This window comes from Lagenorhynchus albirostris, chromosome 18, assembly GCF_949774975.1.
Source record: "Lagenorhynchus albirostris chromosome 18, mLagAlb1.1, whole genome shotgun sequence".
Classification (NCBI taxonomy): domain Eukaryota; kingdom Metazoa; phylum Chordata; class Mammalia; order Artiodactyla; family Delphinidae; genus Lagenorhynchus; species Lagenorhynchus albirostris.
This window is the reverse complement of record NC_083112.1, coordinates 21,635,787-21,659,403: the sequence shown is the minus strand read 5'-3', so window position 1 is coordinate 21,659,403 and position 23,617 is coordinate 21,635,787. Positions and strand designations below refer to the sequence as shown.

Here is a 23,617-nt window from a genome sequence, read left to right as displayed (position 1 = left end):
ATTCCCCTGGAGATCAAAGAAGCCCAACTAAAAGAATTGTGGGCTAACATAACAACTTCTTTTTGAAAGGGCTATTTTATCTTGAAGATTATGAGTTTGGAGGAACTAAGGTGATTGGCAGTGGAAAGAATCAGAACACGTGAAATTCCTCAAAAATTTATTGACAAATAATTTTGTCTATGTTACACATAATTAAAAAAACGCTTTAAAAAAAATGGTCAAAGACTTGAACTGGCACTTCACAAGAGAATATCGACATGACGGATAAGCATATAAAAAGATGGCCAACATCGTTAGTCACGAGGGAAATGGTATAACACGAAGAAAAGGTATAACAATACTATGCATTGACCAGGACACACAGCAATTAGATGCAGAGTCAGTAGGAGTATAAATTAGTACAAGTGTTTTGGACAACTGTTTGACTACATCTATTATAACTAAATATCTAGTATGACCTAGTGTGTGTGTGTGTGTGTGTGTGTGTGTGTGTGTGTGTGTGTGTGTGTGTGTGTGTGTGTGTGTGTGTGTGTGTGTGTGTATGGCCAATGTAAACAAGAAACAAGTACTTATGTCCACAAAAGACACTTAAAAGAATGTTCATAGTAGCTTTATTCATAATAGCCCAAATTGGAAACAACCCAAATGACCAATAGTAGAATGAATATATATTCTCACAATTAAGTTCTATATAGCAACAAGAATGGATTTACAGCTATACACAACAACATGGATGAATCTCACAAGATAATTTTGAGCCACAGAAACTATACACTAAAGAAGACACATCAATACTATATGATTCCACTTATACCAGGTTCTAAGAACAGGTAAAATAAATTTATGATGATAGAAATCAGAAAAGAGGTTACCTTTGTGGGGAGGCATGGAACTAAGGATAGCCTACGAAAGAAACCTTTGTAAGGTAAGACGTTCTATGTATTATTAATGTGTGGAAGTTACATGGGTATGTAGGTATGTGAACGTATATAAATTCATTCAGTTGTACACTCAATACAAAACAAAATGGAAAAAATTCTATGAATGTGAGGCACTGGGGAAAATGGGATGTCTCATACACTGCTGGTGGGAGAGTAAACTACAATAGCTTCTATGATAGGTATTTGGCAGTCACCTATCAATATTATAAATACACATGTCTTTTGACTCAGCAAAACCACTTCTAGGTATCCATGCTCAGAAATATCTGCACATGTGTAAAATATATGTACAGGGCAATAATGGCAACCTTTTATTAGTAAAAGATTGGTGAAAACTTAAATGTCTGTCAATAGAGAATTTTTTTGTTTAAGAAAAAAAAGACCCTTTGGGATATTCTTATGCTTCTTACACACCCTCAGAGAATGAGGAGTCTTGTTTATATGTCAATATAGGACAATCTCCAAGTATATTATTTGGCTAAAAAAGGCAAGACGTACAATAGTATCAAAAAAGGAAGGGCTTCCCTGGTGGCGCAGTGGTTGAGAGTCCACCTGCCAATGCAGGGGACGCGGGTTCATGCCCCGGTCCGGGAGGATCCCACGTGCCGCGGAGCGGCTGGGCCCGTGAGCCATGGCCACTGAGCCTGCGCGTCTGGAGCCTGTGCTCCGCAACGGGAGAGGCCACAGCAGTGAGAGGCCCGCGTACCGCAAAAAAAAAAAAAAAGGAAAAGAAAGACTATTATCTATGTGCTATATAAAGATGAAATATCTCTAGAAAGATAAAATGCGTTGCCTCTGGGAGGGAGAACTGTTTAGCTAGGATACAAAGACAGAAGAGACTTGTTACTGTAAATCGTTTTGAAAACCACATAAATGTAGGGTACTACTTATTTTTAAATATAATTTTAAAATTTTTAAATAAAAAAGTTATAAAAGCAAATATTTCAGAATTGAAAGTGTAAAGGGTTTAGGATTTGGGTGTATGCTTTTTTATTATTTATAAGTACATACATTCATTTAAAATAAGCATCAAGGGTGTAAGCAATTTTAAGGAACTTACCCATACTGTGTCGTTGTCAACACTGCTCCTCTCTTTTCCTTTTCAATTTTTAACTTTTTCTTCCTTTCGATATTAGCCAGAGTTGGGTAATTTCTAGAGAACAATGAAAGTCCATTATAAAAGGGCTTTTAGAGTAAATTTTAATTACGCAATCAAGCAATTGTTGCATTTAACAACTTTTGTTTAATGACTAATGCGGTAAATTGATATAAACTTTTAATTCCTTCTGGAATTTTTTTAAGGGTGAAAAAGTAGACTGTAACAATGCTACTCAAAGTATATACCAGCTGCCAGTCCAAACTCTGCTACCAGTCTGTTACCAAGTAAGAAGCTTACAACAGAATTTAAATCAAATATATCACATAATGTGCTAAAACTCATATATAGAGTTCATTTATTTGGCACATACCCATAAATACTATAAACAAAAAGGTATTTTCTTATGCATCTATTTATGCAAATACATACTAGGAGGTATATCCAAAGTTACCAAGATGAGGAAGAGACAGTTCTTAAAAAAAAAGCTACAGTCTACCAGGAAGGTTAAGAAAAGCATGGTTATTTCTAAAGACTAGTTATAACAAGACAAAATATTAAGCATCCCAAGGAGTATAAGGGAGGTTGGGAAGGAAAGATCCTATCTAGATGGAGAAATCCACAAAGAAAGGAACATGAAAGACACCGGTCTTAAATGGTGTTAAGAGACAAAAATCTGAAGGAAAAGCGTCAGCATGTGCTTTTTTTTTTTTTTTTTGGCCGCGCCACATGGCCTGTGGGATCAACCAGGGATCGAACCCATGCCCCATGCAGTGGAAGCACAGAGTCTTAACCACTGGACTGCCAGGGACCTTTTTTTTTCTTTTTTTGGCCAGAGTGTTCTAAGCAAACAATGTAGACAAACCAAGGCCTCAGAAAGTGTGAGAGAATGGCAAGTGGTTCATTCTTAAAGAAACAGTTACAGGCAATCAGACCAGAAAGGGAGGCTGGGGCCAAAATGTGCCTCGAATGCCAGACGAGAAAGCTATTTTTAATTCAGTGGCGTTGGGGAGCCACTGAAAGTTATGAACAGGGAAAGATATGAACAAGGCAGTGAAAAGAATTAAATCTGACAGCAGCGTGCAAGATGAATTGCTCTGACAAAGGCTTTCTTTGTTCCTTAGCACAGCTGTGTGGTGATGGGGGCACCAAACTTCGGTGGTGAGAGGAACAGATACTAGGAGCATAAAAAGCACGAAAGGAGGGGAACACAGACAGCCCTCTACCACTCAGCCTGGCTGCTCATTAGAGTAAATTTTGAGAAACATCAACACATCATGTTCTGCCATCATTTCGAGGACACTGCCTCTACCCCCTTCTTTTTTTAACATCTGCATCACTGACTGGGATAGCACAGACAATAGAAGCCCATGGGCTGGGCACACTGGAAGATAAGAATAGAAATGACATTGAGTAAGTGGTGAAGTAATCAGAAAAAGAAAGGCAATGAATTTCAGTGAGGACAGTGCAAAGCAATCTATCCAGCCAAGAAAAATAAACTCCACAAATAAAAGATGATTAATGTACAAGTTATAAATAAACATAAGAGGAAAAGATCAAGGTCACAGGAGATAAAAATCTGACAGGCAGCCAGCACCACATGAGTACAGTTTTGGAAAGCAAGCATAATCTAAGGCGATATGCAATGGACTCTGGCACAGGTACAAGTGTGAAATCATCCTCTCATGACACTCAAAGGTGATCAGAAGCTCTCAGGGCACTGCATCCAGCTTTGTACTTCCAAACTGAAAAGGAATGTTAAGGAAAAATAAAACTTGGAGGGGATTCAAAAGAGACTCAAAGATGATTAACAGGATGAAAAAATAAAACCTCTGAAGAAAGATGAAAGGAACTAGAACTATTTGCAGCCTTTAAAAGAGGGAGAGAAGTGACAAAAAATGATCTTACAGAGAAGATGGCAGCCAGCTGTTCTCAACCTGAAGACAAACTACACCGAAGCAGAAATGATGAGGAAAAGGTGATGACTTTCACAGGCACCACAGTGTCTAGACGTGTAACTCACAGCTAATCAACACTCTTCACACCTCTGAAATGCACTTATTCTTATTCTTAAAAATGTTAAAGAAACCCAAAATGTGTTTCTTTAACGTTTTTCTTCTGAGTGTTACAGAGCAACCCTTAACATGTTGGGTCATATGCTAAACATAAAGACTTGGTCCTACAGTGTTTCATGTATAAGCAAGGAGCTATGTAAATGTTTCTCAATGATAAGGAATATAAACAGTTTGTTACAGGAAGTGGATTTTAGGTGAGATATAATAAAGAATTCCTTGAATGAGACATCAAGAATGTTGTGGAAACTCCTTTGGTGGAAGTCTTTTAAAACAGCTCACTTCTTCTTTCTGGCTGACTGAAGTGTCACTTTCCTAAAGGTAGGGGATTTTTATATCCCTTCCAAAGTTATAAGATTCTATTTTTCAGTGCTTAAATTAATAAAATTTTCTTGCAAAAGTTATACCATTCTTATTTACATAGAACCTAGAGACTAAAAACTAGGGAAAACAAGGGTACCAGAGAGCAAATTATCCCCCCAAATGGGAAACCAGAAACACAAGACCTAGTTATACATACAACAATAATCAGAAGCCCCTTCCAGCAACATACTAGTGAGATACAAGAATAAGGAAAAGTCTGGATCTTTGATAAAGGACACAGTTCAGGTTTCTAAATTACAGAAATCCAGAGAAAACTGTTGAGAAAAATCACAAATTGTGTTACATTGTACAATTACATACCAATAAAATTTAGTCCAATATCTCCTGGTAGAGAATGGATGTTACAAAGCTATAAAGACTGTGACAAGTGGTATTTTCACAGTTGGTTTCTCTATTTTTATCTGCTAAAATCACTTTTCTCCCTACTTCCATCTTTTCCCAACACCCCAAAAGGAAGTGGCCCTGAAACCGTATGCTCTCTATCTTGCTCTCTTCTCCCTCTTTCATTTCTTACCCCCTCTTTGTCTTCCCCTTGCCTAAGCCTTTAAGCCTCCAGTGACAATCCTTAAGCCCCAGAGTCAATAAATTAGCAACATGGAACCAACCATTATCTTAGCACATCTCATTCTGGTTACCCTTCTCTTTCCTTATACTCAAATCACCACCCACTCCTTGGCTTTTCTCTTAAGCCTCTTCTGTAGAAAAACACAATCCCTCTTTATTCTCCCTGAATCACAGCTACTTCAACACTACTGCATTTTTATTTCAAAGTCTTTCCAAACTTCAAAAAGATGTAACATTCTTTAGGAGCACAGCCCCTCTGCTGGAATTCTGAAAGAACTGGGGACACAGCTGTAAAGCGTTTCCTCAGAGCCACAGTAACTGCAGTATTAAAATAAATAACACAACTACTCCACCTAGTGGACTCCAAATCTGCCGTGAAGTATGGCCGTGAAGTATCTCTAAAATAAGAGGTTTGGGAAACGAACCTCTACCACTCATTTTTCCTAATGCCAAATCATACAGCATTTGTACCCGACAGGAATTAAGAAAAAATAACTACCGGTTTTTTTGGCTAGGATTTCTTTTTTTGCAGGTTATTAGTGGAAAGCCTTAAAGTTTTTAATTAAACACAACTATGGATGTTTGTCAGAACTATGCATTAAAAAAAAATAAACTTCACCTTCAAATAAATTGGAGGGGGAGGGAAGGGGTGGCACGACCCCTCTCACAAGAAGTCCTGCAAAACGAACTGATTGCCCTGCCTTCCAAAGACGCCAGCTATCCCTTGACCAGACACTGTTATCCCCACACAGCAAAAATTAATGCTTCAGTTGCCTGTGCTCTCACGGCCACCTACGGATATTCTTCCCACGTCTCCCATTAGAGTGAGGGCCTTAAAGGCAAGAGTCTACTCCTATCTCTTTTCAGTAACCTTGGCCATATATAAAACAATCTTTGCCTTTTCAAATACTGAATGTTTACCTCTAATTTCAAGCTAAACTCTTGTCAGGAAGTTATTCAAAGCTATAATGTACATCAACATAAATTCAAAGGTGGCTGAGAGTTCTCGATTACATCACAAAACCAAACTAGTCTTCTACCAGGGACTTTATAGAAACACGTGCTACCTAAGCTAGTTTGCATCTTCAAATGTTAATATTCCTTAAGTTTCTCTAGCCAGTGGAATTTTTTCCTTTAAAGCACTTGTTGCACAAAACCACAAGGTGGCAGAGTTCACGTTCAAATGGGGAAAGCTACTGTAGAAAGTAATGCATTCAAATACAGATCAATTTGGTTTGTCTTGGTGATGATCTGTCCTATGTGGTGAGAATTTATTGTTCAAACCCACAGCAGTTTAAGTACCATTAGTTATATTACTGAATTCCAACTACAGTTATTAATCTGATCAACACTGCCCAATTTCTTTAACAATGACAAAAGTATAGTTTAAAACATAAATTAAAAATATGAATCTCAGCAAGATTTCTCCAACCACTTACTTGTATATACCAAAATAGAATAACACCCATAATAAAAATATTTTCAAGCCCCATTTACATATATCGACATTTATAAACATCCCTTCTACCTATGGCACCATGAGATATAAACATTCACACAAACCATGGTTCTTACATTTCTAAAGCTTGTAATTTATTTTTTTTTAAAAGACACATAAGCAAAAAAGTTCATCAATAGTACCATAATGAGGGGCACATACACTAAGGAGGCAGAGGGGATACCACATTCAAAGAGGAACAAGATACCCACTAGGCAGATAAGGAAAAATACTCCCAAAATTTTAGTCTGGCAGGATTTCAGCTGGACTAAAGCAGTGAGCAGAACTTCAAGGATAGAGAAGGGAGGATTTTCTGGAAGCAGCATGATCAAAACAGAAGTTAAAAGTTCAAAAAACTTGTTTGGGATATGAAAAAGAAAAAAACCAAGTCTGGCTGGGACAAAGAACTCCTATAAGTAATGTGGGATTAATCAGGAAAGATATGTTAAGCCCACATTACAGTACCCTGACTGTCAGTTCTAAGGTGTTGTTTTCACTGGCATTTTACCTGGCTAAAATAAAATCAGTTTAACAAATTTACTTTCAAATTTTATTCTACATAGTCATCTGTGTAACTAAGAAATACATGCATACTAGCATCTCAGTTTGCATGGAAAAAGAACAAACACAAAGAGAATAGCCTAACCTCGTTGGTCAAAGTCAATTCCTTAAGTGTGATCAACACTGCTGAGCGTTCCTCTGCAGAGTGTACTTCAGCTGTGTGGTTTTCTTGAACAACACTTAGCAACTGAGCCAGGGCTGAGATTTTGCCAGGTGGGTGTAACGAAGGGCAACGGAATGAGGGAGCTGAGCTTCTGAGAGTGGTGGAAGTGACTTAAACTTGGCAGAGAAGCAAAGACAGAAGGGGGATGAGAGAAAAAGAAGGTAAAGGGGGTAAGAGGTGGGAGGCTTCAACTAGTCTGGGACCAGGTACAGGTGACAGTGAGACAGTTGGATGAAATGCAAGTTATGACCAAAGAGGAGTAAGCCCAACTCAAGATTTCTGGGGCAGAAAGTCCAGAAGATCCACAGGGTGGCCGTGAAAGTAAGTGGCAGAAACTGCATGGAGGTAAAGGACACTGGAAATTGGAAGGTAAAAAGGTGCCAGATGAAACTCTTTACTGTAAGCTGTGAGTCTCAAAAAGTCAGCGGAATTCAAAGGATACACACTTCTGTTGGACCATCTATATATATGCCAAGGGCAGGGTGGTAAAGGCAACTGCAATCCGCCTTGTTAAGAATCACGGGGGAGGGACTTCCCTGGTGGTCCAGGGGTTAAGAGTCCGCCTTCCAATGCAGGAGATGTGGGTTCGATCCCTGGTTGGGGAACTCAGATCCCGCATGCCGCGGGGCAACTAACCCTGCACACTGCAACTACTGAGCCTGAGCACTTTAGAGCCCACACGCCACAACTAGAGAGCCCACACGCCGCAACTACTGAGGCTGTGCCCTCTAAAGGCCGTGCACCACAACTAGGGAGAAGCCCACATGCAGCAACAAAGAGCCTGCACTCCACAACAAAAGATCCCATGTGCCGCAACGAAGATCCCGCTGCCGCAACTAAGACCCAACGCAGCCAAATAAATATTTTTAAAAAAAAAAAGAATCATGGGGGAGGCTGTCAGAGCTGCAGAGAGCTGTGGAGACAGATGGCAGGAAACTCCAAGAAGAAGGGCCAAGGAGCAATCATCTGGAATCCACGTCAAGGGGGCCCTACAAGTCACAAAGCCAGTCACTTTTTGTTCTTGTTTTATTTGACCTTTCCACAGCAATCTGCACTGATAATCACATCTTCCTTCTTGAAATCCTCCCTTCTACTGGCTTCCACGACAGGTCATATTCTGAGTTTTCTTCTACTTCTCTGGCTCTTGCTCAGCAGGCTTGTTGGTTTTAACTCCCTTTTAGGCTATCTTACCTTTCCACTCTACCCTCTCTCTGTGGGGTATATCTTCTGCATTCATGGTTTCATGATTTTAAAATATCTATCTCCAGCCAGTCTGGTCTGAGTCCCAATGCTTACACAACATCTTCAGACATCTCAGAATCTCCTCATACTCAACGATGTCCTAAATCAACACCTCCAAATGTGATTCTCTTCCGGGATTCCCTGTCTGAGGAACAGGCACCACCTTTCACAAAGGTGCTTTCACAGAGGAACTTGGACATCTCCTCAAAACCTCTTTCCTCCTCAACCTCACAACTGTCCAACTACCAAACAGTGCCCATTTTTATGTTCTATATCCACCTAGTTCTGTCCCCACAACTGCCATCTTTCAAAAGCTTCTATCATCTCTTACCTATATTCAAGTTCCTATACTCATGCCAATCTGTCTGTGCACTAGCCCCTACCTCCCCTTATTTCTTCCTAATTAGGTCTAAGTTCAGCTCAACTGCCCTTTGTCAAGGAACACTCCACTCCTCCAGACTAGATGAGGTCCTTCCTCTTATATGCTGAGAAGGAGGGTAGAGTGGAGGACTGTGGGAGAGTAGAACAGCTAGAGACATAGTAGAACAGAATCACTGAAGCTGGCTACCATTAATTTAATAGTGGGTCCAATTTTCCCAGTTTATATAATGACTTAATTTAAACACTCGTTAGATATAAAAGAACCAAAGGTTAATCAGAAACTCATTTCAGCACTTCCCTATTGCCTTAAGTGAACTCAAAACTTGAGAGATTCAACACCTTACTTAGTTAACTTCTCAGTTGCTTTATAATCATTGCTGACTAATAGCCATCATCATTCTCCTCAAAAGAATTAAACATATACAACAGGGGCTGGCACCACTGAGCTGCAACAACTTCCAACTGACCAAAGTCAGGGCAAAGTACCAGGGAAAAACCTTTGCAGGTAGGCAATTTCCAGTCCATCTAGCAGGATATAATCTTCAATACTGTCATCACCAGCTCTTTAAAAACTAAGTATCAGGAAGGGGAGCTAACTCTTCTTGTTTGATTATTCCTCTGTGCAAAATAGTAAGAAAAAGATACACCCAACAGATAAAAAACAAATAAGCAAAACAAACAGAAAACAAAAAACTAGAGTGAAGTGGAATCATGAGAAGAAAAATATTGTACCTGTAAAGAAGCCACCTAGAGGAGGCAAGGAGCTTTATATGAACTCCTTCGAATTCTTCACTAAGCCAAATCACGTCATGGTCCCAACTCCTTTGACTTCTAAGTTTGACCATGCAATTGGCTAAGGCTCCTTATCAATGCCAAGACTGGTTCTTCCCATACTGCACCATTTAACGGTAATTCAGTCCACAAATATTTATTCTCCACATACTAAATCCCAGGTACTATGCAAAGTGCAGCAGAATCAAAGATGTCTAAGACTAGGGCCACCTATAATATAATGCAACAAACACTATTGTGTTTGTATTAATAAGCTATGTATTCACACAGGAAGTAGTGAATAATGCTTTAGGGGAGGTTGGTCCGTGGACTGGCAGCCAATCCACACACTTATGTCAGGGTATAAATCAGCTATGTCTCTAAACAAAATATATTTAGTTCAGCTGACATTTTCTTCTTACGAAGACTTTCTCAATGAAGAAAGTAAGGTATAGATTTATATTCTGGTACAAATTCCTTATCTTGTTACAGACTAGCACTCTGACAGCATTGAGATAGAGGAAATGAAGAAGAAGAAGAGAATGACAAATCAGGTGACACTTAAGACAGGTCTTAGGACTTCCCTGGTGGTCCAGTGGGTAAGACTCTACATTCCCAATGCTGGGGACCTGGGTTCAATCCCTGGTCGGGGAACTAGATCCCACATGCATGCAGCAAGTAAGAAGAAGTCCGCATGCCGCGACTAAGATCCAGCGCAGCCAAAATAAATAAATAAATACATGTTAAAAAAAACAAAACAAAACAGCCTGGTGGCGCAGTGGTTGAGAGTCCGCCTGCCGATGCAGGGGACACGGGTTTGTGCCCCAGTCCAGGATGATCCCACGTGCCGCGGAGCGGCTGGGCCCTTGAGCCATGGCTGCTGAGCCTGCTCATCCGGAGTCCGCAACGGGAGAGGCCACAACAGTGAGAGGCCCGCATACCGCAAAACAAACAAACAAAACCCAACAGGTCTTACAAGATAAATAAGATTCTGCCGGGAGATAAAGAGGAAAAGGCATTCTAGTATACCCTACTCCTGGTGGCCTAGATTCTTACCCTAGATTATTACATTTGTTAGCCAAGGATGTTCTTAAAATTCTATTAAATCCATTGAGTCCATGTTGACTGCTGACTGGCTGGACCCAGGTTTACTTGCTTAAGAATTAATTTCCTCTGATTGTCCTTCACCCTCATCTAACTCTACAATGGATAGTTGCATACACATTTGCTGAATTCTATTTGTTCTTGGATGGTTCTAAATCTTTACGTTTATGCTGGTTTTCCTCAGAATTACCTTTCAGGCTTTAAAGGGCAGTAGCTAACTCTCTCACGTAACAGTGCAACATTTCACACAGCTCTTCACATACACACATACAGGGGCTTTAAGCTGAAAACTTTAAGTTGAACGAAGTACAACTTTAACCTGCTGGTTAAAAGTTTTTAAGTATCCTTCTTTGACCTGTGAAGGTAACTCTTCCTATCTGAGGCTCTCCTCATTTTTCAATTCCAGAAAAACAGCTATTGACTTAAAAGTGCTGCTGACCATCCTAATAGCTCTGACTTGGTCTTCTGTTTCAGGATGAGGTATCCTGGTCCTATCCTGAGACAACAGCATCCTCATGGGATTTTTCATTGGTAGATTCTAGCTAGACATCTTTTAAGCTTTCTTCCCTTATAAGTATAAAGCTACAAGTCACATGGTAAGACTCAAATTTCTTAGACTTTAATTACAGGAAAACATTTCTCGTCTTTTTATGGATAAGGACAGGCACGTGTGTATCTTGTCACTGCTATACTCCCTCTGCCTAGCACACTCCAATCATTCAACAACTTTTTTAAAGTAATCAAAACAATAAACATAACAAAGTATTATACATTTTTTAAAAAAATAGCACTCACCCATCACTGCCTCAGTATTGAATATTTAACAGAGGGGGCATGTAGTGGCTCCCCTCAAAGAGCAAGGTCCCATTATGACATCATTTATGAAGAGTTCCTATTAGGTCTACCAAAAGCTACATTCAAATAGCCTCATATAATATAGTTTATAGTCCTATTCCCTACTACCAACGTTATAAGGGAATGCAATGAATCAAAACTGCAATAATAAATACTGTGTGTTTATTATACGTCAAGTAATGATACTCCCTAAGTCACTATATACCAATTCTGAAGAATGACAAAATTAGGACTGGTCATTTTCCATTGAATATTTGCAACATTATAAAAGACCAAATTTCCATGGGTGAGCCTGAACCAAGATGGTGGAGCAGAAGGGATGTGCTCTCACTCCCTCTTGCGAGAACACCAGAATCACAACTAGCTGCTGGACAATCATCGACAGGAGGACACTGGAACTCACCAAAAAAGATACCCTACATCCAAAGACAAAGGAGAAGCCACAGTGAGACGGTAGGAGGGGCGCAATCACAATAAAATCAAATCCCATAACTGCTGGGTGGGTGACTCACAAACCGGAGAACACTTATACCACAGAAGTCCACCCACTGCAGTGAAGGTTCTGAGCCGCACGTGAGGCTTCCCAACCTGGGGGTCCAGCAACAGGAGGAGGAATTCCTAGAGAATCAGACTTTGAAGGCTAGTGGGATATGATAGCAGGACTTCGACAGTACTGGGGGAAACAGAGACTCCACTCTTGGAGGGAACACACATGGTAGTGTGAGCATCGGGACCCAGGGGAAGGAGCAGTGACCCCATAGGAGACTGCACTAGACCTACCTGCTAGTGTTGGAGAGTCTCCTGCAGAGGCGGGGGGTGGCTGTGGCTCACCGTGGGGACAAGGACACTGGCAGCAGAAGTTCCGGGAAGTACTCCTTGGCATGAGCCCTCCCAGAGTCTGCCATTAGCCCCACCAAAGAGCCCAGGTAGGCTCCAGTGTTGGGTCGCCTCAGGCCAAACAACCAACAGGGAGGGAACCCAGCCCCACCCATCAGCAGTCAAGCAGATTAAAGTTTTACTGAGCTCTGCCCACCAGAGCAACATCCAGCTCTACCCACCACCAGTCCCTCCAATCAGGGAACCTGCACAAGCCTCTCAGATAGCCTCATCCACCAGAGGGCAGACAGCAGAAGCAAGAAGAACTACAATCCTGCAGCCTGTAGAACAAAAACCACATTCACAGAAAGACAGACAAGATGAAAGAGCAGAGGGCTATGGACCAGATGAAGAAACAAGATAAAACCCCAGAAAAACAACTAAGTGAAGTGGAGATAGGCAACCTTCCAGAAAAGGAATTCAGAATCATGATAGTGAAGATGATCCAGGACCTCAGAAAAAGAATGGAGGCAAAGATCGAGAAGATGCAAGAAATGTTTAACAAAGACCAAGAATTAAAGAACAAACAAACAGAGATGAACAATACAATAACTGAAATGAAAACTACACTAGAAGGAATCAATAGCAGAATAACTGAGGCAGAAGTACAGATAAGTGACCTGGAAGACAGAATGGTGGAATTCACAGCTGTGGATCAGAATAAAGAAAAAAGAATGAAAAGAAATGAAGACAGCCTAAGAGACCACTGGGACAACATTAAACGCAACAACATTCGCATTATAGGGGTCCCAGAAGGAGAAGAGAGAGAGAAAGGACCAGAGGAAATATTTGAAGAGATTAGAGTCAAAAACCTCCCTAACATGGGAAAGGAAATAGCCACCCAAGACCAGGAAGCACAGTGAGTCCCATACAGGATAAACCAAAGGAGAAACACACCAAGACACAAAGCAATCAAATTGGCAAAAATTAAAGACAAAGAAAAATTATTGAAAGCAGCAAGGGAAAAACAACAAATAACATACAAGGGAACTCACATAACGTTAACAGCGCTGACTTAGCAGAAACTCTACAAGCCAGAAGGGAGTGGCATGATATACTTAAAGTGATGAAAGGGAAGAACCTACAACCAAGATTACTCTACCCAGCAAGGATCTCATTCAGATTCAGCAGAGATATTAAAACCTTTACAGACAAGCAAAAGCTCAGAGAATTCAGAACCACCAAACCAGCTTTAAAGCAAATGCTAAAGAACTCCTCTAGGCAGGAAACAAAAGAGAAGAAAAAGGACCTACAAAAACAAACCCAAAACAATTAAGAAAATGGTCATAGGAACATACATATCAATAATTACCTTAAGCGTGAATGGACTAAATGTTCCAACCAAAACACACAGGCTCCAACCAAAAGACACAGGCTGGATACAAAAATAAGACCCATATATATGCTGTCTACAAGAGACCCACTTCAGACCTAGGGACACACAGACTGAAAGTGAGGGGATGGAAAAAGATATTCCATGCAAACGGAAATCAAAAGAAAGCTGGAGTAGCAATACTCATACCACATAAAATAGATTTTAAAATAAAGAATGTTACAAGAAACAAGGAAGGACACTACATAATGATCAAGGGATCATTCCAAGAAGAAGATATAACAATTATAAATATACATGCACCCAACATAGGAGCATCTCAATATGTAAGGCAACTGCTAACAGCTATAAAAGAGGATATCGACAGTAACACAATAATAGTGGGGGACTTTAACACCTCACTTACACGAATGGACAGATCATCCAGTCAGAAAATTAATAAGGAAACACAAGCTTTAGATGACACAATAGACCAGAGAGATTTAATTGATATTTATAGGACATGCCATCCAAAAACAGCAGATTACACTTTCTTCTCAAGTGCACACGGAACATTCTCCAGGATAGATCACATCTTGGGTCACAAATCAAGCCTCAGTAAATTTAAGAAAATTGAAACCACATCAAGCATCTTTTCAGACCACAAGGCTATGAGATTAGAAATCAATTACAGTGAAAATAACGTAAAAATTACAAACACATGGAGGCTAAACAATACACTACTTAATAACCAAGAGATCACTGAAGAAATCAAAGAGGAAATCAAAAAATACCTAGAGACAAATGACAATGAAAACACAACAATCCAAAACCTATGGGATGCAGCAAAAGCAGTTCTAAGAGGAAAGTTTATAGCAATACAAGACTACCTCCAGAAACAAGAAAAATCTCAAATAAACAATCTAACCTTACACCTAAAGGAACTAGAGAAAAAAGAACAAACAAAACCCAAAGTTAGCAGAAGGAAAGAAATCATAAAGATCAGAGTAGAAATAAATGAAATAGAAACAAAGAAAACAGTGGCAAAGATCAATAAAACTAAAAGTTGGTTCTTTGAGAAGATAAACAAAATTGATAAACCATTAGCCAGACTCATCAAGAAAAAGAGGGAGAGGACTCATTAAAATAAGAAATGAAAAAGGAGAAGTTACAACAGACACTGCAGAAATACAAAGCATCCTAAGAGACCACTACAAGCAACTCTATGCCAATAAATGGACAACCTGGAAGAAATGGACAAAGTCTTAGAAAGGTATAACCTTCCAAGACTGAACCAAGAAGAAATAGAAAATATGAACAGACCAATCACAAGTAATGAAATTGAAACTGTGATTAAAAATCTTCCAACAAACAAAAGTCTGGGACCAGATGGCTTCACAGGCAAATTCTACCAGACATTTAGAGAATAGCTATCCCCCACCCTTCTCAAACTCTTCCAAAATATAGCAGAGGGAGGAACACTCCCAAACTCATAATTTGAGGCCACCATCACCCTCATACCAAAACCAGACTAAAATACTACAAAAAAAGAAAATTACAGACCAATATCACTGATGAATATAGATGCAAAAATCCTCAACAAAATACCAGCAAACAGAATCCAACAACACATTAAAAGGATCATACACCATCATCAAGTGGGATTTACCCCAGGGATGCAAGGATTCTTCAATATACACAAATCAACCATGTGTTACACCATATTAACAAATTGAAGAAGAAAAACCATATGATCATCTCAATAGATGCAGAAAAAGCTTTTGAAAAAATTCAACACCCATTTATGATAAAAACTCTCCAGAAAGTGGGCATAGAGGGAACCTACCTCAACATAATAAAGGCCATATGTGACAAACCCACAGCAAACATCATTCTCAATGGTGAAAAACTGAAAGCATTTCCTCAGGAACAAGATCAGGAACAAGACAAGGATGTCCACTCTCACCACTATTATTCAACATAGTTTTGGAAGTCCTAGCCATGGCAATCAGACAAGAAAAAGAAATAAAAGGAATACAAATTGGAAAAGAAGAAGTAAAACTGTCACTGTTTGCAGATGACATGATACTATACATAAAGAATCGTAAATATGCCACCAGAAAACTACTAGAGCTAATCAATGAATTTGGTAAAGTTGCAGGATACAAAATTAATGCACAGAAATGTCTTCCATTCCTATACACTAATGATGAAAAATCTGAAAGAGAAATTAAGGAAACACTCCCATTTACCACTGCAACAAAATGGATAAAATACCTAGGAATAAACCTACCTAGGGAGACAAAAGACCTGTATGCAGAAAACTATAAGACACTGATGAAAGAAATTAAAGATGATACCAACAGATGGAGAGATGTACCATGTTCTGGGATTGGAAGAATCAATATTGTGAAAATGACTGTACTACCCAAAGCAATCTACAGATTCAATGCAATCCCTATCAAATTACCAATGGCATTTTTTACAAAACTAAAACAAAAAATCTTAAAATTTGTATGGAGACACAAAAGACCCCAAATAGCCAAAGTGTTGAGGGGAAAAAACGGAGCTGGAGGAATCAGACTCCCTGACTTCAGACTATACTACAAAGCTACAGTAATCAAGACAGTATGGTACTGGCACAAAAACAGAAACATAGAACAAGATAGAAAGCCCAGAGATAAACCCACGCACCTATGGTCAACTAATCTATGACAAAGGAGGCAAGGATATACAATGGAGAAAAGACAGTCTCTTCAATAAGTGGTGCTGGGAAAACTGGACAGCTACATTAAAAGAATGAAATTAGAACACTCTCTAACATCATACACAAAAATAAACTCAAAATGGATTAGAGACCTAAATGCAAGACCAGACACTATAAAACTCTTAGAGGAAAACATAGGAAGAACACTCTTTGACATAAATCACAGCAAGATCTTTTTTGAGCCACCTCCTAGAGTCATGGAAATAAAAACAAAAATAAACAAATGGGACCTAATGAAACTTAAAAGCTTTTGCACAGCAAAGGAAACCATAAACAAGATGAAAAGACAACCCTCAGAATGGGAGAAAATATCTGCAAATGAATCAACGAACAATGGATTAATCTCTAAAATATATAAACAGCTCATGCAGCTCAATATCAAAAAAACAAACAACCCAATTAAAAAATGGGGAGTAGCCCTAAATAGACATTTCTCCAAAGAAGACATACAGATGGCCAAGAAGCACATGAAAAGTTGCTCAACATCACTAATTATTAGAGAAATGCAAATCAAAACCACAATGAGGTATCACCTCACACCAGTTAGAATGGGCATCATCAGAAAATCTACAAACAACAAATGCTGGAGAGGGTGTGGAGAAAAGGGAACCCTCTTGCACTGTTGGTGGGAATGGAAATTGATACAGCCACTATGGAGAACAGTATGGAGGTTCCTTAAAAAACTAAAAATAGAATTACCATATGATCCAGCAATCCCATTACTGGGCATATACCCAGATAAAACTATAATTCAAAAAGAGACATGTACCCCAATGTTTACTGCAGCACTATTTACAATAGCCAGGTCATGGAAGCAACCTAAATGCCCATCAACAGATGAATGGATAAAGAAGATGTGGTACATATATACAATGGAATATTACTCAGCCATAAAAAGGAACGAAATTGGGTCATTTGTTGAGACGTGGATGGATCTAGAGACTGTCATACAGAGTGAAGTCAGTCAGAAAGAGAAAAACAAATACCGTATGTTAACGCACGTATGTGGAACCTAGAAAAGTGGTACAGATGAACTGGTTTGCAGGGCAGAAGTTGAGACACAGATGTAGAGAACAAACATACAGACACCAGGGGGGAAAGCCACGGTGGGTGGTGGTGGTGGTGGTGTGATGAATTGGGTGATTGGGATTGACATGTATACACTGATGTGCATAAAACTGATGACTAATAAGAACCTGCTGTATAAAAAAATAAATAAAATTCATTGAGGACTAATAACCTGCTACATAAAAAATAAATATTTTTTAAAAAAATAAATAAAAGAAAAGAAAAGAAAATTCAAAAATTTAAATAAATAAATAACAAAAGACGAAATTTCCTTTTTCAAATTGTTCCGTAGGGCCAGAACGGTCATTATTTTCAAGTCCTCAGGCTTGCCACAGTAAAAGAAAATTGTTTCACTAGTTCTTAACTCTTTACTCACTTTCTTCTTTCTTCCCTCCATCTTGCAATCTCCTCTGGAGTGTCTAACTTGATTTTCTTCATACCAGGAGCATGCGTCTAAGGGGAAAATGTCTGCTGAATATCAAGAAACGTATTGTATGCTTTTGACTAAATCTCAAATATTATGGGGGATAATGGAAACTGTGTACCCAAAAGTAAATTTACTAGCAGAGACAATTTTAAAACTAAGTAAGCAAGCTTTATCTATCCTTATTATGACTTTTCCTTTAAAGGAAAAAGAATTTTTCTCTTGTCTTTAGATTAGTACTACTGATAGGAAAAAAGTCATAATATCATTTTGGTTACAAAGTAAATGTCACTGAATACTTGATTGATATTAAATACCCAAATGAATTACCTACCAACCAAAGTTAAGAAAGTTAGCTAGAGAAATAATGAATATACAAAACAATTTGAAACAGCATGGTATAGTAAAACAGAATTTGCCATCATGAAATTCAAGTGCAGGGCTCAGCTCTGAGACCCTGGGCAAATCATTTTACCAATCTGTTAAATAGGGCCAAGATTTATTTACTTTACACAGTGGCTTACAAGGATAAAATTCAATAGTAGATGTAAAAATGCCTTACAAAGTACGGTGTTCTGTGAATGTTACTCATTAGTAGGCTATGTAAATAGAGAGCTATGAAGATAATAAATCAATGAAATAAAAGGAGCATGTAACAAACAAACAAAAAAAGAACTTACATTTCTCCAATGGAATTGGACAATCTTCTCATGTGCACTAAAAGAGCAATCTACCTCAGGGCACTGTAAGAATTTTTAAGAAAGGCTACTCAATGTTTTCCATAAAAAATTTACCTTACTACTATATATACAGACATATTCTGGTCATATTACATAGTATCCCGTCTATGTGGTGTTATCACTGAATACCTAAAACAAAAATCACTCCAAACAGAGTTGCACTCTCTAAGTATATAGTACAGTAATGCATATCATTTACTTCTCCACTTGAGTGAATGCATGACATCAGCAATGTTGTAAAATGTTCTTAATTCCTAAAGTTAAGGGGCACGCCTACAAACTGAAAGAGAACCTTTCCAAACTAAGAACTTTCTTTTTAACTTTTTTACTTCTCAAATATCCTGGTTAAAAGTACTTAATACGGTGTAAACCATCCGTAGACAGTGCTAGGCCAAGGCAAATTACACTGTGTGGTTAGTCAAGGGCAGCCTTAAAGGAGAAAGAACTCACAAAGGCGCAGGGAGCAACCGGAGGAGAGGCCCAGCCTCTCACAGAGCAGACGAGGCGCATACATGCAAACAGCTGCCAGACCTCCCTTCTCTTTTACTGTCATCTCACACTTCCTGAAGCAGTGGGCTTCCCACCCTCAAACTGCAAATCCCAGAGTTACTGTCCCAATTTGGCAAGTCATCTAACAACATTTCTATGAAAACTATAAACTTTTAAGGGAAGGAAGCTCAGAATTTCTACCAAATACACCCATTTTGCTAAATAAGTATCAGGACAACTAAGAAAACCTACTTTCATATGTTCGGACATGTGTTTATCATACTTCTCTTGATTTTTAAAACCACGATCACAGGTATCACAAAAATAGTGAAAAACTGGTTCCTTTCTTTTCTGCAAACAAAAATGAAGAGGCATTAGGCTTTTGATGAGAACTCTAATCATCAGTAAAAATACAGTACATATTTTGATTTTTCACACAACCCTTACAGGTGGCAAACACTTCTGAATACATTTTTATGAAGGGATGATTCTGTTTTTATTTTTAACAAATACATTTGGAAAAGCCAGGCTTGTTAAAAAATTTTAAATCTGAGTAAAGCTAATATAAATTGTGAGTAGATTTAAAATTGGTAATCTAATTAAAACTTAATAGAGCATATGTTAAAATGACCTAAAAATAAATATTCAGGGTAAAAACAGTATTTCTTCTTTTAGGAAAAACAAGTGCGTGCGTGCGTGTGTGTATATTTTAACTACAGAATGAGGAAAAAAGAACTATTTAGGTAAATATTAGTTTTTTAAATTCCCAATTTACTATTTTTATGTTTAAACATAAAACAAAAATGATTATTACAATGATAGGCTATATAGGGCCCCAATTGTTCAATGTTGAGATTATGTTAATAAACATACTTTCACAATATTTTGTTAATATTAGTTACATAGTTTTGATGCCAAAATGAAGGGTACTAATCTCATGCTGTAGATTTACTCAATTTATTCTAAACTAATACAATTATTTACACATCTTAAAAGTTGAAAGACCAGATTATAAGCTACATCAGAATAAAAGAAGCCTATTTTAAGACTCAGTTTCTGAACATAATGAAGGGTTGTTCCTCATTAAAAAAAACAAAAACTTTTAATTTCATCCTTCTCCTCCCAATATGCTAGTAAAATAAATAAATTAAATATATAATATATATTATGTATAACATATATATTATACTTTTGTTTACTTCACTGAAGTTTAATAATATTTACATTTATCTGTAATCATAATTCCCCATTATATTTACTCCTGATACAATACTGAAATGGATTAAATGTTTTCTTTTTCTACAATTTCTCCATTTATTTCTCAAAAAGATTTTGCTTGAAGTTTTTACTTACAGCCAAGACCCTTAAAGATCCTTTTATGCAAGGCTCTGCTGTGTCAATAATGAATGCAAAACACTGAGACAGTTATGATTGAAACACAAGATATGAAACAGTGACATAGGGACCAAAGTGTCACATTCAAGAACATCTTAAAAAATACCCTTTTTTTCTGTTTTCTCCTGGGAGACATGTTGAAGTCATTGACCTTTGCATCATGTTTTCGTGGAAGATAAGAATGTTTAACTGAAAAACAAAATGAGACCCAGAAATGTTTGCAACTATACAATTATTTAAAATTTTGCTACAGAATGTCATAAATACTTGAGAAAAACAGTGGTAAACTACTTCTAGGCAGAATAGTAATTCAAACAAATTAACAAAGATTAACATTAGTTTACCAAATAAACGTTTTTCAAATTAATACATATTGGTAAGATTACATGTCCATAGATGTTTTGGATGTCTAAGTAAAGGAATGGACAAGCTAACCTGGTAAAATTCCTTGTAGTTATTTCAAACATTAGAAACGTAAACTGGGGACTTCCCTGATGGTCTAGTAGTCGACTCTGTGCTCCCAATGCAGGGGGCCTGGGTTCAATCCCTGGTCAGGGAACTAGATCCCACGTGCCGCAACTAAGAGCCTACATGCTGCAACCAAAGATCCCACACGCCGCAATGAAGATCCCATGTGCCGCAATTAAGGCCCAGCGCAGCCAAATAAATAAATAAATAAAAATATTTTTAAAAAGAAAAAAGAAATGTAAACGGTGCTGGAGCCGAATGGAGCTCTTTTAGCATCAATTTTACATCAGGAGAACAGACCCTTGTGAAATACATTTCTTCTCAAATATTTTTCCTTTCTTATTGCCATGACCCAACTCTGAAACCTTGATCTTTCACCCAGATCACTGTGACAGCCTTCCAGACTGGCTTCCAGTTCCTAAGTCCTCTCTTCCAACAGACCCTGCACACTGACACCACAAAAATAATCCTCCAGTCCCTGCTCAAGACCCTGGAAGCAAGTAGCTTCCTAGAGTCCTTCGATGAGATCCCACTTTATTTTTTCACCTTGCTCTTCCCTGTACCTTCCACATACGATGCTTCAGTCACACCAGAACACTGCAACCTTCAGAACTCACCTTGCACTGACACCTCTTTGCTTCCACCTAAAAAGTATCTCTTCCAGAATATTAAACATCTCCCAATACACTTCTTCCAAAAGTTTTCCCCAACTTTCTCCATACTCTGAAATCTCCTTTTATATGCCTCTATCACCAGTTACACTGCATTGTGATTTATATTTATGAACCCATCTCACCTCACTTGGGACTGTCTTAGGCACATTCATATCCCCAGCATTAGGCATACAGTAAACACTGATTTGGATTCAACTTAATGTAAATTGAATTGTTCTAAGCGAACAATTGCATGGCTTTAAATATGATCTCTATGCTAATGACACCCCGATTTACAGCTCTAGCCACAAACCTCCCCTGAAAGTACAAACTAATAGCTAACAGCCAGTTCAGTATCTCTACTTGACACAAATCATATTCCAAACTCAACTCCTGGTCTCCTTTCCAAATCTACTCCCACATCCTTGTTTGGCAAAAAACTTTAAGTTATTCTCGTCTCCTCTTTACATCCCATCCCACATCCAATTCCTCAATAAATTTTGCTGATCCTACCCTACCTTCAAGATATATCTAGAATCCAACTACTTCTCATCACCTCCTGAGCTCCACCTTGGTCCAAGTCCCCAGTATCTCTCACCAGGTTAACTGCAATACCTTCTTAACTCATCTCCCTTTCCGTCATTTCCAATCAGTAGCCATATTAACCCTTTGAAAACATAAATCAAAGCATGCCACTCCCCTGAACTAAACATATCATAACAGTAGAAGTCCCACGATCTACAAGGCCCTCTTCCTCTATTGCCTACGACTCCACCCCAGGCTCAGTCCTTTCTTGCCTCACTGGGTTCCATTCTGATCTATAGCTTCTGCCTCCAGGCCTTTGCACTTGCAGGTCCCTCTGCCTGTACCGCTATCCACCAGATACATGCTCTGCTCTGATCCCTCACCTCCCTGAAGTCTTTGCTCCAATGTCACCTTAAGTTCGACTGACACTGACATTTAAAACTGCACTGCCTGTCACTCTGCTCTCTCTCCATAGCACTCACTGCCTTCTAATACACACTGCTTTCTTTTGTTTATTGTCTGTCTTCCTACACCAGGAGATTTAAGCTCAAAATAAGGATATTTGTATGTTTTGTTCACTGCTATATCTCCCCTTCCTGGTTCATAGTTGGAATTCAATAAATAATTGTTAAACTAAATGAACAGGCAGGAAAAACATAACTGGAACGAACTGTGAGACATTAATGACCAGACTCCAAGAGTGCAAAGGCAGTATCAGAAGGGGAGAGAGCAGCAAGGGTGGAAAAGGAGTGGGAAGAAGGGAAAAGGAAAGGTAAGGGGTGGTACAGAGAGGAGTAACTACCTACCCGGAGTGTTGTGGGGCTGCCGATGCCAAGGAAGAACACCAGGAGACTGTGTCCAGTACCATGATGTTGAAGCCTGGAAATTCCAGGAAGGCTGGCCATTGAGTTGACGCCGAGAATCAAGGGGGGACTGGGCGTCGAAAGGGGGCTGTGCCCCGGGAAGAATCTGGGCGTCAAAGGGGGGAGGCGCCTCGGGGAGGCTCTGGGCCTCCGCGGGGGGCTGCGCCTGTGAGGAAGGTTCGGACCCTCCTGCGGGAAGCGACGAAGGCGGTGGTGGCGGCGCCGGCAGCATCGCCCAGAACATCCAGTTGTCCGGCAGCGAGGCACCGTCGCTCAGAGGGTCCAAAGTGGGGGTCACCTCGGGAGCTGAAAACCACCCCGTGCGAGTCACGCAACCACTTGCCGGCTCACCCATGCCATCCGCCTAGTAGGGAAACCAGCGTGCGAAATGTGGAGCAAGCCTTA

General features: G+C 39.1%; 1 protein-coding gene across 1 annotated transcript in view; it reads right to left on the bottom strand.

Annotated features, from left to right (window-relative positions):
* The window catches only part of NUFIP1 (nuclear FMR1 interacting protein 1), a 43,713-nt gene extending 20,125 nt beyond the window's left edge, over nucleotides 1-23,588 (bottom strand). Inside the window, exons 1-6 of the mRNA XM_060128906.1 lie at nucleotides 23,156-23,588; nucleotides 20,810-20,892; nucleotides 19,561-19,659; nucleotides 18,760-18,822; nucleotides 18,032-18,108; nucleotides 2,002-2,094 (exon numbers count right to left, since the gene is read on the bottom strand). Of these exons, the coding sequence (XP_059984889.1) occupies nucleotides 2,002-2,094; nucleotides 18,032-18,108; nucleotides 18,760-18,822; nucleotides 19,561-19,659; nucleotides 20,810-20,892; nucleotides 23,156-23,567 (827 nt within the window). The 5' untranslated portion in view covers nucleotides 23,568-23,588. The remainder of the gene's footprint in view (nucleotides 1-2,001; nucleotides 2,095-18,031; nucleotides 18,109-18,759; nucleotides 18,823-19,560; nucleotides 19,660-20,809; nucleotides 20,893-23,155) is intronic.
* Between the last annotated feature and the right edge of the window lie 29 nt (nucleotides 23,589-23,617).